The following is a 14,658-nucleotide window of genomic DNA, read 5'->3' as shown; positions in this document are numbered from 1 at the left end:
ATTTGTAAATTAGGTAAAGTAAAAAAGGTGGACGGGTAACATCAAGCAACTGTTAAGTGAATGGTCTGGAGCTAGCAGGGTAGCCAGAGGGGCATCGTGGTTCTAAGAAGATTATTATCTCGCAGTGAAATTATACAGTTGGATATTATAGGGCTAGACTAATAATAATTTAGAAAGTTAACAAGACGGTACTGTGATACGTGTCGTCTCCAAGGACATCAAAGTGATTGACTAACTCACAATATACGGCAAAATTGTTTGGTTTGAATAATAATTATTAAACTAAGCTGGGATAATTTGATATCGTGGCGTGATGGACATCAATTTCCAATACACTGAAACATAAAGCCGTTTTCACTTAGATACTGTTAATCATTGACTCAAATGCGTTTTAGAAACATTTAATATGACTGATATAATATACAGTATCTGTAGTGCGCATTCTGATTTTGCAAATATTTGGTTGTTTGGAAAAGTGGAATTATTAGTATTTTCGAATACTTCTAGTTGAGCTTTGTATTTCTATTTTACTTACACTGTATGCATTTGTTGGATATGTTTAGAATATTTAAAATTTTACAAAAATTACGTCAAAATTGGTTTTCGAAAACAGCAAACAAACAAAAATAAGATAAGATAACGGTAAAGATTAATGTACCTGTTACTATGGCAAAATACCAAATAAGTGATCTGATACCTAACAAAATTATTATTATCTGTTAACATTGCCGAAAGGCACATCCATGTACCGCGTATATACACAAAATTACTGACACCTACTCTTAAATCCTTCCTCTTCAAATAGTTCAACTTCTTTTTAACATCCTCCTAGCGCCGGTGACAAGCCAGTTTTGTTTGCTTTAATAAGCGCTTTAAAAATGTGTATTATTATTATTATTATTACACACCTTAAAAAACAGCACAATTAATGAAATACTGTTCGAAAGACATCTGGTTGGTCGGGAGCAATGGAAGAAGACCGATCGATAATTTCAATAATGTTCCGTTTGTATTATTTAGATTAGCAATGTATACCCCGTAGACAAAGGGAGGAACCAGAGAAGTCATGCCCCTTGTTAAATTTTTAATTTAGCTTCCTGTAAAAATCAGAGTGATAGTTTAGTATGGAAAAAATAACAACAAATGAATGACAAATATTTATTTCTGTAAGCCTAGTACAACCTCTACTAGATACATATTATTCGCTTTCGTGAATAATTATTATTCTGGCCCCAAAAGTAACCTATAGACTAGAAAATAACTGGAATATTGTCCGAGGAGAGCTACTTGTAGGAGTTATCGTGTATTATACTGCTCTGAATAGTATTCTTGAGATATTTTTAAAAATAGATATTTCATGAATATCTGCTGTAACTAGATAATCACTATTCTAATCATCAAGATATGACCGTGGGATAATCTCAAATTAGTGCAGACCTTCCCATCCCCCTAGAAGCTAGAGGTTGCATATGTTGCTGTTTGCACAACAATCAATCTACCATTTTAAACAAAAAGCTCATTAAATAAAAAAGAAATCATAAAAATTCCTAAAAGATTGTAGCAATTTTGTCATTAAGAAAATTCTCTATTATAATACTGTCAAAGTAAGACCAGCATAAACAGCAGCATTTTGATCAATTTAACCGAAGAATTTTCAAACTATATGCGCTGATTTTAGTCAATATTTCAGGATTACACAAAGAAGAAAATATTAAAAACATCGCGAAGAAAAAAGACTTCACAGATAGCATATTAGGTCTAGTGTTCAGGTTTTCCACAGATTTCACTATGAATCTAAATTATTTATAGGCCTGTTGTATTTTTTTTTCTGTGACAAGTATCACCTTTATTCGAACATTCAATTCCACAGTAACACATTAAAAAGAAATATGATACAATCAGTTATTGCATTTAACTGGTTAGTACAGAAAAATATTATTCTTTACGCAGCAGTTTTTAATACTAAAATGATTATTATTTTTTTAAACTAAATATCAACATTTCGTTTCTTTACTGATACTATTCAACATTATTGTGATACACTTTTTTTTCAATTAGCCTTGCTTTTTCCATGTGCTTAATTTTAACCCCTTTGTATTTTATAAATGTAAAAATTATGCCTACAGAATACTAATACGAATAATCTACATTGCAATCATCACCGATAAAATATGATTGAAGTTTAACAGAAAAACAAGTTTTCCTTAAGGAAAAAAAAAAAAAAAAAAAAAAAAACCAGAAAAACAAAACGTCAGAACAAGGGGAGGGAAATGTGATGCTCGACAGCACAGGGAAAATTGCCAATTTTGGAACAAAACATGATTAACAGTATAAATGTTTTGAACGATTTGTGTTGGCCTTCAGGATAAAAAATTTACTGGGTCCTCTAAGATTGTATTTAGCAGCACGGGCTGAAGGTAATAAATGATTTAATCTGTGATTAGAGTCTTAGAAGCTGCCATGTCCTGTAATTTAAAATAGAAAATGTGAATCGATGAATCAAGCAATTAAAAATGGAATCGTCTGGAACTGGGTAGCTAGAGAGTTGCCGAAATTCAATGTACAGCATTTTTAGCTTATAATCGTATGATGCAGTTGGATGTAAGGATTTGAAAAGCTGTTATTACTAAGCTTTTGAGCGGCTTTTCACTTGCACATTTCCGACTATAGTAACTACTATGATGACAGTATTTGGCCGAATTAGATGTGATGCTATATTAGGGTCATTTATGTTATTTTATTTATACTCAGCTTTAATTCCAATTATATACGCTGCTTGTAGTCAAGCTTTTCGAGAAGCCTTCACAACATTAATACAAAGACAATTTTTCAAAATACAAGGATTGCGAACTAATACAATCTTACCATTTGAACAATAAATCTCGAGTAATACTATCTCTATTCAGATTGAATGGGTCCTATATTATTTAGAAACGCTGTTGTATATTGAATCGGTATTAAAAATGTCACTATGCTTACAGGGAAAATGTGGACTTAAGAGCCGCTTATCCTCTATAGATCAGTAGCTTCAGTGAGTATGTATCATCGGCTGCAGGCTGACAAAGAACACGGTTGTTGCTGGTTTTGAGTTTTTGCTATATACGAATGGTATAGGTGAGGATTAGTTTAGTTCCTTCAACTGCTACACTGTGTATCTCCTGTATCATAAGCCATAACGTTGTAAGGTCTAAACATTCAGCAAGTGTCTGAGACTTTCTTAGGTGAACCAACTATTTAGGATAGATTTTGTCTGAATGTTTAACATGGAATGTTGGTAAATTGTTATTCTAAAACGGTAAAGATTCTGATAACTATTATATACATATTAATTCACTTGCAGTTTACTGCGGTTTTGACGTCGTCGTGACGGGTAATTCCATCGTGACTTGTAATTTCAGTTTTTAATAATAATAAACCACAGGTGCCAAATTAAACAATCTAGCATAAACAGCAGCAATTTCATCAGTTTTACCGAAGAATTTTCGAACTATATGCGCTGATTTTAGTCAATATTTCAGGACTACACAAAAAAGAAAATGTTAAAACGTCGCGAATTTAAAAGTACATATAGAATATTCGGTCTAGTGTTTAGGTTTTCCACAAATTTCACTATAAATCTAAATTATTTATAGGCCTGTTGTATTTTATAAATGATTTTGAGCTGCTTTTTCACTTGCACATTTCCGACTATAGTAACTATTTAGGGCCTATGTTATTTTATTATAATTCAACTTTAAATCCAATTATATACTCTGCTGTAGTCAAACTTTTCGAGAAGCCTTCACAACATTAGTACAGAGACAATTTTTCAAAATACAATGATTGCGAACCAATACAATCTTACAGTGTACACAATACATCTAGAGTAAGACTATCCCTATTCAGATTGAATGGGTCCTATATTATTTATAAATGCCGGTGTATATTGAATCGGTATTAACAATTTCACTATGCTTACAGGGGAATGGTAGACTCGACACCAACAATAGCTCGCTAAAGAAGGTTATCATCATCAACCTGTTTTTACAAATATTTGGTACACAATATTATATAAAACTACGGTTGTTATATTTTCAAATACAGTAATTATTTTAGTAGGCGTTTGTTGAAACTAGAAAAACTTTGTGGCAAACAGTATCAATGCAGATAACAATCCAAGTCGTGACAACATCGGGAAAGAACCACGAAGCTTTGAAAATGACGTGTTTTCAGTTGCACAAGGAGAAAAAAGTTATTTATTATCAGTAAAAAAGAGAAACCTCGAGACCGTTGCGCTGTTCATTGTCTGGGGAGAAATAACCGATACCTTCACTGTTTGTCGGGAACACTACATAGTTTTCTTATTATAATTCCATTTTTCAAAACCCCACAGATGCCAATTTAAATAATTTCAGCATGACATATTATTTGGACTAGTGTTTAGATTTTCCACAGATTTCACTATGAATCTAAAATATTTATAAGCCCACAGAATACTAATACGAATAAACTTTATTGCAATCATCACCGATAAAATATGGTTGAAGGTTAACAAAAATAAAAAGGTTTATTGAAAAAGACAAACAAACGGAAAAACAAAGCGACTACGCAGGGAAGGTTGCCTATTTTGGAACAAACCAATTAAATAATCTCAGTAAGGCATATTATTAGGTCTAGTGTTTAGATTTTCTACAGATTTTACTATGAATCTAACATATTTATAAGCCTGTTGTATTTTTTAAGTGTAAAACTATACCTACAGATTACTAATACGAATAAAATTTATTGCAATCATCACCGATAAAGTATGATTGAAGTCTAATAAAAAAAAAAGTTTTCATGAAAAAAGACAAAGAGAAAAACAAAACATCAGACAAAAGGGAAGAAGATGTGATGTTCGACTGCGAAGGAAAGAATGCTAATTTTGGAACAAACCATGAATGTTTTTGAAAGATTTGTGTTGTCCTTCGGGATACAAAATTGACGGGGGTCTTCTGAGATTGTATTTCGAAGCACGGGCTGCAGGTAATAAATAATCTGTGATTAGAGTTTTAAAAGTTTAAATGTCCTCTCACCCATCCCCACACCCCAAAAAAATCAAATAAAGAAATAACTACAAAATGCTATTTGATTTAATTAGAAATTAAACGATATAATGCCAATTTAAGACAATGATATAACATATCTATAATTTATATTTTGAGTTTGCAAATATGTGCTTGTTTGGAAAAGTGGAATAATAACTTTCTTATAACTAATGATATTCTCAGTTTGTAAATAACAGAGAGCATGTTAAATACGTTCTATTTTGGCTTTGTATTTCTACTTCACTTACACTTAAATGTTGTTGGAAATGTCTAAAATATTAAATATTTTACAAAAATTATGACAAACTGGTTTCTAGAAGAGTGAAAAACAAAACAAACGGTAAAAATATATTTATCTGTTACTATGGACAATATTGTATATAAGCTGACACCCAACAAAAATATCATATTTGTTAAAATTGCCTGAAGGCTTATCCATGCACAATGCATATAAAAAAATACTTGCACTATATTTTAAAACGCTCAATTACTGAAATGATGTTCGAAAGACGTCTGATTGGTCAGCAGCAATGGAACAAGATCGATCAATAATTATTCCAATAATGTAATGTTTTAATTATATAGAATAGAAATAGTAATTCATTTTAAAATAAAAAACGTGAACGGATGAGATAAAGCAATTCAAAATGGAATCGTCTGGAACCGGATAGCCAGACGGTTGCTCAGAATCAATGATACTTAGAACATTTTTAACATACAATGGTATGATGCGATGATGATGACATAATTAATGTCGAAATATTGAATCCCGACACGATGACTTGCATTTCGATACTTGAAGTATGTATTATACTATCTCCTCTGAGATTAGTCAGTGGACCTTTCGGTTTATGGTATGATGCAGTTTGATATAAGGACTTGGAAAAAAGCGGTTATTGTGCTGCTGCGTTTGCCTCGAATACATTACAGAGATTGACTATGGTACCGTATTGTATTTGATATAACTCATACAATACAAAAAGTGTGTTTTGTTTAAATAAAAATTGTCACAGTAAGCTTGGATAATTCAAAATCGTGTGATGGACATCGATTTCGATTACATTGAAACAATTATAGCCGTTACTACTAAAATGAATATCCAATTTGTAGACTGAAATGGAACAGAACTTTTATGTGTGTATGTCAAAAGTAAACAGGATCAGTATTTTTGTATTCTGATAGTTAATATTGTGAATTGTTAAACATCGGAGAGGCCACTTTTTATCATCGCAAAATGATCAATGCTTGTATTCCAGTGCTGGTTTAACTCTTTTCATTTTTATAAGTATTTTCATTATAATGGGAAACATTTTAGTTATATACGCAATATTGACAAAAAGTGCATTACAGACAACCACAAATACAGTTAGTGGATCTTCTGACAGCATGCAATGGTATTACAATGATGGTTCAAATGACTACGCAAGGCATTTGGTTTGAAGTTGACAGAGATTTTGTTTTATTTCAATCTGTACTGTGCATTACAACCTAATTATAATGAATATATTGTGGTGCCTGTCACTATGTCACCACGTGCTGTTAGCCGTTGAGAGATATCTGGCTGTTTTTCATCCGTTCTTTCATCTCAGTAAAATCAACAATAATTTTCTAAAGAAGGTTATCATAACCACATGGATCTTCGCCGTATCTTCTCAAATATTATGTAAAAAAAATATTATTGGAACTATGGTTTGTATGTGTTTTGATTATTATTTTAATAGGTTTTCTTGTGGTAGTGTGCTGTCTACATTTTCGAATATTTGTAAAAACTAGAAACGACACCAAGACAAAACTACAAAGCTTTGAAAATGACATGTTTGATTTTGAGCGGCTTTTGCAGTTGCACAATTCCGAGTATAGTAGCTATTGTGATGACAGCATTTTGGCCGATTTACATGTGATGTTGAGTTATGTTCATTTATATTATTTTATTTTAATTCAGCTTTAAATCCAATTATATACGCTGCTTGTATTCAGGCTTTTCGGGAAGCCTTCACAACAATAATACGAAGAAAACTTTTAAACATTTAAGGATTTAAGAAAAGGCTTACCGATGGCATATTATATTTAGAGTTAGACTATCGCTATTCAGGTTGAATGAGTCCTATATTAATTAGAAAAAGAGTTGTATATAGAATAGGTATTACAAGTGTCACTATAGATGCTTACAGTTGAAAGTGGACTCGAGAGCCGTTTAACATCTAAAGAGCAGTAGCTTTAATAAGATGCATCTGTATCGGCAGACTGACACACAGCACACATGTGTTGTTGGTATTCTTTGATATATTCGTAGTCTATCTTTACGAATGATATTATAGTGAGGGTTAGTTTGGTTCTTTCAACTGCTGCACTGTACCTCCCAAATCCTAAGTTATAACTTTGTAGGGCCTAGACATTGAACAGCACGTATTGAGTCTGAGACGTTCTATAAAATGTAGTATAAAATGCACTACCGGCAGATTTTGTCTGAATGTTTAACATGGAATATGAAATAGCCAAGTTGATAAGTTTTTCTAGACATTTGCAGGAGGGGGAGGTCAGAAATAAAAGGGTATGTACTCGGGTATAATATTCCAAACAAAGTGTGGAACAATAAGCTGACTGTTTTATTTGATATTTCCAAACGCTCATCTCTGTTTTGTCACCCTACCATTTTTGAGAGACTTTTTGTATAATGCAACCTAAAGTTTAAAAATATTACATTTGAAGATATATTTTCAAATGAACACAACTTTAGTGGAAGACCTTTAATACTTAAGTACAGCCAATTATTAATGTATCTGTACAGTATCGTATTTTTCTGAATCTAGAAATCCAAAATATACGCCTCGGAATATCACCTCAGTACTTTTTCCAGCACTGCCCTTGTGGAGTGAACATTTACCAACATCTGTATAAAACGTTTTTCCTTAGTATAAAAAGGGCACTCTAAAATGTCGGGGGATGTCCGGATGTCGCCGACCTGGTAGTTTATCTTGGTTTAAATATACCCACAGATGCCAAATTAAATACTCTCACCATGAACAGCAGCAATTTCCTCAGTTTTGTCGAAAAAAAAATAGGGAGCTTCCGATTGCACGACGACGGTAGGACGTAGAACGTAATGACGTCACTACAAGTCATTTGCGCATGCGAGAACGTTAAGGTCACCTCGTCGAATTGATTCTGGAACGTAATTTGGCCAAATCTACGTATGCAGAGAACGTAGGACGCCAGGTAGGACAATCACGCATGACTGATTCCGTTCTAGCGTCGCGTCGTCTCACTAATTGAAAGCTCCATATTGTTAATCTATATGCGCTGCTTTTAGTCAATATTTCAGAACTACACAAAGAAGAAAATGTAAAAAGCATCGCAAAGAAGAACGACTTTACAGATGGCATATTTGGTCAGTTTTTACATTTTCCACAGATTTCACTATGAATCTATAATATTCATTGGTCTGTTGTACTGTATAAGTGTGAAACTATGCCTACAGATACTAATACGAATAAACTTTATTCCAACCATCACTGACAAAATATGATTATAGTCTAACAAAAAAAAAAGATTTTTTCTAAAGAGACAAACAGAAAAAAAAAACAAAAAAAAAACATCAGAACAAAGGAAGGGGAAGTGATGTTCGACTTTGCAGGACAGGCAAAAGTACGTCTCTTGGCAGCTGATTGGACATGAGGTTACCCTTAGGGGAGAAGAAAATTGTTGAATGAGCCAGGGGTGGCGCCAGCGGGGGTCGGGGACTGGTTTGTATGTGTTTTGATTATTATTTTAATAGGTTTTCTTGTGGTAGTGTGCTGTCTACATTTTCGAATATTTGTAAAAACTAGAAACGACACCAAGACAAACAGCTTGCAAGCCACGGCTTATCTTCCTACCTTTCACCGAAGAAAACCAATTTTGGAACAAACCATAATTAATTATATATAATTGTTTTTAAACGATTTGTGTTGACCTTCGGAATACAAAATTGACGGGGTCTTATTAGATTGTATTTAGCAGCACGGGCTGCAGGTAACAAGTGATTTAATCTGTGATTTAAGTACATTCTATGATTACATTTACTAATTATGTAATTAACCTGGTGCTGCAAGGATAAACTATCGGAAATAATGACACCAAGCAGTTTAAAATTCTATGTAACAATCTCCAATCTAGAATGGGTCAAATTTGGATTTGGTCTTTTTCCGACTAACGTTCATTTCCTTCGACTTCTTAATATTAGGAGACATGTTGTTGTTGTTGTTGTTATCTGCCCAATCAACAGTCTCATTAATACAGTTTTGGAGCCTACTTGTCCGATCCCTGCCGACGCGCTCGGGGTTGGAGGTGTCATCCATGTACTCCCTCCAAGAGATCATCGACAAAGATGATAAACAACATGGGCCCCCAACTAAGACCATTGAGGATCCAACCTTTGATCTTTCAGGGGCGGATCCAGAAATGTCCAAAAGGGGGGGCCGGAAGGGGGGGCCGGAAGTTGGGCCGATTGAGACAACACTGTCATACGGGGTCCGGGGGCATGCCCCCGCGAAATTTTTGTGTTCTAGACGCCCGAACGTAACATTTGAGACATTCTGGGCTATTATTTTTTTCTTTTTCCCTCTTTTTTTTTTTTTTTCCTTTTTTTACTTCCCAAAAGGGGGGGCCGGGGCCGGGCCGGCCCCCCCTAAATCCGCCCCTGGTACCAGCGCTACATCATTCTTCCCTGACACAATCCGTTTGTGGAATCGACTGCCCCAACAATTGGTGGACAGCGCATCGCTAAACCGGAACAATTTGAGGTCCTCAAGCATCAACCTCCGACATTAACCTGTACATACAAGAAGCAAAAACAAAAAAAACAAGAAACAAAAAACAAAATAAAAAGCAAAAATCAAAATTAAAATTGTCGTGGATGTGCCTGCACAATTCTGCACCCAGTATGCACATAATGTACGTAATACACCGTTGTTGGTGGTACAATATTTCTAAGAAGAAGAAGAAGCATACGTTGACATGATAGAAATAAACAAATTTTTAATATTTCGAGCACTCCTGTGCCCTTCCTCATTGATAACACGTATATATACAATATATAAATCTAACCCGCTGGCAGATCTAACCCCATACAACTGACTAAAACGCTAAAACAATGTGAACTAACGTGAAACTAGGTCGTACCAAGGAGGTATTGGGGTCGTACAGGAGCTTTTGAAATAATAGAATACTGTATCCAATTCATCAGGTTTGATGCGACGTAGCACCGTAAATAAAATAATGCTCAAATCGGGAACATCGTGTTATTATCGTCTCAAGCATAGCTTGAAGACTAGGGCTATACTTGATACGATTTAAATTATATTATATCAGTTTACGATTAGTTAGTTGTTTGAATTTATTTATTTTCCCTGTACATTGTTTATCACTGATATGTGCCTCTAATCTAACATTTGATTAATTTGTTGATATGTAGTAGAGTTGGAAATAGACCTAATTGATGAATTGATTTTTTTTCAGTTCTTCTCAATAGTTCTTTTGCAGTGGAAGTAACAGGGCATGTAAAACCCGACACGTACGTTACTGAATACCAGACAACATTGTTAATGGTAAACTATACCAGGTCCAATTCAACATCAGAATGTAATGCATACTTTAAGTGGACACAACTGATTAACGGTGAAACTTATGTTATAGCAACATACTTTAACGGATATAGTCAGGTGCTTATAAAATACATAGAAAAGGTGAGCATTGATGAAAACGGAACCATTGCGATAACGAACACAACGCGAGAAGATACTGGATCGTATGAATGTGAGGTCCGCATATTTGACGATGAACCAAATGCAAACTCAGATAGAGTTAATGTTAATGTATTATGTAGGTACCCCATTTTACATGTATTTTAAGATATGTTATATATATCTAGGAGTCATGCTGTTAAACTGTGCGTGGTGACCCTGCTACAACTGATAACAGCAACTAGAATCCATTATTCGCGATTATTCCCTAAAGGAAGCTACATTAATACCTGTGATTATTGATTCACACGAAAGAACGAAATTCGTCCATTACTTGGGTGCGCGAAACCAATATAAATTATTTACAAACAAGAGTCTAATTTGTTTACTTAAGAATAATTTCTTTGAAACCAGTTTCTCCACAAGTGTATACACATGTCGTTTTGTTTTTAGCGATTTTTATATTTTGTATATTGTTATTGGCAATAGACCCATTATAGTTTTACTCATTGTGTACGTTGAGACACCCTGGAGTTGAGGGATTTAGTTAACTGAAAAGTAAGAATATTAAATTCTGCATTGTAATTAAGTTGTGTTTATTACCACCTATTTAAATATTGGGTGCCATACGCAGGTAAAGTCCATGTTAAAATCAAAATGTAATTGCAAAATTCAATGTCTAATTTATCAAAACGTAGGCGTAAATTTCTAAAATCTAGTTTCCCAAAATGAAGTTCTAATTTTTCAAAACGTAGTTCAAATTTTAGTAGTGCCTAGCCGAATGGCCGGGAGCTGTCCAACATTCAATGAATTATTCAACCATTGCAAAAACAAGTTGTAATACACCTAAATACAGTATGTCCTTGTGAGAATGAAAACCATAAAACTGAATCAAATGATCAACGCTGAACAGTTCAATTTGTTTCGAAAGGTAATGTGGATAGCATCTAAGATCTACTTGTTCATGAATTTAAATATTTTTTACAATGGAAATCGAAAATGTGTCCTAATATTATTTTCTCTATTTACATAATTATTGTTATTAAGCATAAGGTGGCGTTTAAATTGTTACTTGATGATATCCGGAATGGAAAGAGTTACAACGAGTTGAAGAGGGATGCAGAGGACCGAGAATACTGAAATAGAACTTCTTGAGGGACCTGCCTTCAGGCAAAACACTATTGATGATGATCTATTTTTAAAATTTTACCAATACACACTTAAACCATTTTCATGAAGACTCTCCCTACTATTTGAATATATAACATCTCTAATAAAATGTAATCTTGTACAGAAGTGTTCTACTGTTTCTTTTTGGTTAGTAGGCCTACATAGTTTGCATATGTCTGTGCAGCGGTTAGACCATGATTGCATGCGGCATTTAAGATCTAAAGAGTTGGTCTTTACTTTGAATTTTAAGTGAATGCCTTTGAAATTTGATTTATCCAGCAAATATTGTTCGTAGTGGCTATCGCCGAATTATGCAGATCCCAACACGCTCATTGGTCGACTTGGCTTTACCCTAACCTTAAAACATATAACTGTCTATCTTAATGCGCTACAGGTCAGTTAGTACCTAAAGTCAGGCTCCGAAGAAAATAAACATAATATGTTGTACAACTGATTTGATGAAATTCTCTGGAACGGTTAATGAAATACAGATTTTAATATCTAGAAATCGGCCGGGGAAAGGTTGAAAAGGGTGGTTACTCCCCGCCCCCACCCCCTCCCCCAGTTTAAATATTTAAAAATCTGTATCTCATTAAAAATTCTAGAGTTTTCGTCAACAAGTACGCTTTTTGTGTCTTAAAAATCAGTTGTACAACATATCAACAATTTGTTTTCCAGACTTTAATATAATGCAATAATACGGTTGTCTTCTTTTATTTGGTCTGGACTCGACCATTTAAATTATTGTATAGATGTTAGGCTTCCTAATTAATCTTAGAACTTCGTGCGTAAATCTGATTGCATGAAGTTTGTTTGAGTTTCCAAATGTATCATACATCTTAAAGGTAAATTTTATTTGTACAAGAATACTTATTTGTGATTTAGCCTATTATGATTAGCTGATTATGTCTATGTGTTCTCTAATTATTCACCCCTGAAAAGTGGTACGGTAATAAAAATGCACGGTTAAAAAAACAAAACAAATTGTAATAAAACTCTCATTTTTATTTTAGATCTGGATGCACCTACAGTCGATCTACCTAAATATGTGTTGTATGGGGATGTATTGAAATTTGTCTGCGCTAGTGGCGCTGCTTACCCTGATGCAATGCTTACGATTTTTAAAGAACGTATGCCAATAACGTCCACAACTGACACTACGCTTTACTACTCCATCAGCAATGCAACAAAGAGTGATGCTGGTGATTACTACTGTAACGCACTTAATGAAGCAGGGAGCAAGAATAGTGACATAAAGAAACTTACCGTCCACTGTGAGTTGAATTTTGATGATTACTAATAACGAAAATCATTGTTCAAATACAAGATTTAATATTCAGTTTTGCTTTATTATCATCAACCAAACATGTGATAAATGAATTTTTTTTTGCTTGCTGCATACAATGAACGACATAGAAAAACGGTAAAAGGCAATTAAATATTTGAAAACATCGAAACAACATACGATAATTAATGTATTTATCTAATTAAGTTATTATCTGGCAAATCCATTATTAAATCCATGAACGAATTTCTGCGTCTATTTGTGTGACCCCTGATTGGCATGTTGTTGAAATGACAACAAAGAGTTCGTAGCGCGTATTACGAGCCGAGTAAACACTGACCTAATCCAAAATATACCTTATGCAAATGAAATGTCGGTATTTTTCGATAATTGATAAATTACAATATTTCCATGGATTTCGATTTGTTACCACAAATGTGGTAGATTGTAATAATGCAATGTTTTATATTATTTAGCAATTTTAATATTAAGGCTTATTATTTTTGTATTCTTTCCTGTTACTAGATGTCGAATGCCCACAAAACGATTTTAATAATCGTACTATAGTTGTAGAGGGGAGTAAGCTGTCCATTACGTGCCACGTATACGCTGACCCAATCCCGACATATACCCTATACAAAGATAACATCACTATTAAAAGTGAGATTGGAGATGTTATGGAATATACCATTGTCAAAGTGAGGCAAGAGGATGCTGGTAAATATTACTGTATGGCGACGAATATTGCAGGGACCGTGACATGTAGAAAGGGAAGCCTGGTTGTTACATGTAGGTCTTCTTGATTTAATAGGAATTTCTTCTTTTAGGAAATTGAGTTTTATTTAAAGTTGATTTGTAATCTTATTTTTGTCGTGTCTAAACACTTGCAGACACCTTTGTTTCAGCCAGAGCTGAACACAAGTTTCTAGCACAAGTTCATCAGATAATATGGGGATACAAGTAGATGTGTGTTGACATGTAATGCTAACATGAGCTTTGTTAAGAACTTAACGATTTATAGGTAAATGCTCAATGATTACAATACATTTGATTGCATACATAATATATATACATATATATTTTTAACATCGCAGTAAACCTTTCCGCTAGAATTCCCAAATGCACAATAAAATATTGAATCTTGAATATTATTAACAATACTATATATAAATAAATTTATAGGCCTAAGCTATGTAACGAAATATACATAACATGGAAAATATGATGCAGGAAATGTAGAAAATAATTTAGTATGAATCAAATAGGCCTTATAAACAGTTTACCTGAACTTAAACTCTCTGGATTTGTATACATTTTTTTTTATATTAGATCTGAATGAACCTACAATCGATCTACCTACAAATGTGTTGTATGGGGATGTATTGAAAATTGTCTGCATTAGTGGTGCTGCTTACCC

At 33.7% G+C, this 14,658-nt stretch overlaps 1 protein-coding gene across 1 annotated transcript in view; it reads left to right on the top strand.

The window, feature by feature from the left end:
* Positions 1–10,648: 10,648 nt before the first annotated feature.
* Positions 10,649–14,658, top strand: part of LOC117103608 (hemicentin-2-like) — a 29,141-nt gene continuing 25,131 nt past the window's right edge. The window contains exons 1-4 of the mRNA XM_033244187.1: positions 10,649–10,925; positions 12,970–13,230; positions 13,767–14,030; positions 14,571–14,650. Coding sequence (XP_033100078.1) covers positions 10,649–10,925; positions 12,970–13,230; positions 13,767–14,030; positions 14,571–14,650 — 882 coding nt within the window. The remainder of the gene's footprint in view (positions 10,926–12,969; positions 13,231–13,766; positions 14,031–14,570; positions 14,651–14,658) is intronic.

This window comes from Anneissia japonica, unplaced genomic scaffold (genome assembly GCF_011630105.1).
Source record: "Anneissia japonica isolate Jap-2015-1 unplaced genomic scaffold, ASM1163010v1 scaffold287895_len483588_cov180, whole genome shotgun sequence".
In the NCBI taxonomy this organism is placed as follows: domain Eukaryota; kingdom Metazoa; phylum Echinodermata; class Crinoidea; order Comatulida; family Comatulidae; genus Anneissia; species Anneissia japonica.
The sequence above is the reverse complement of the archived record's forward strand: the minus strand, read 5'-3'. Positions and strand labels throughout refer to the sequence as shown.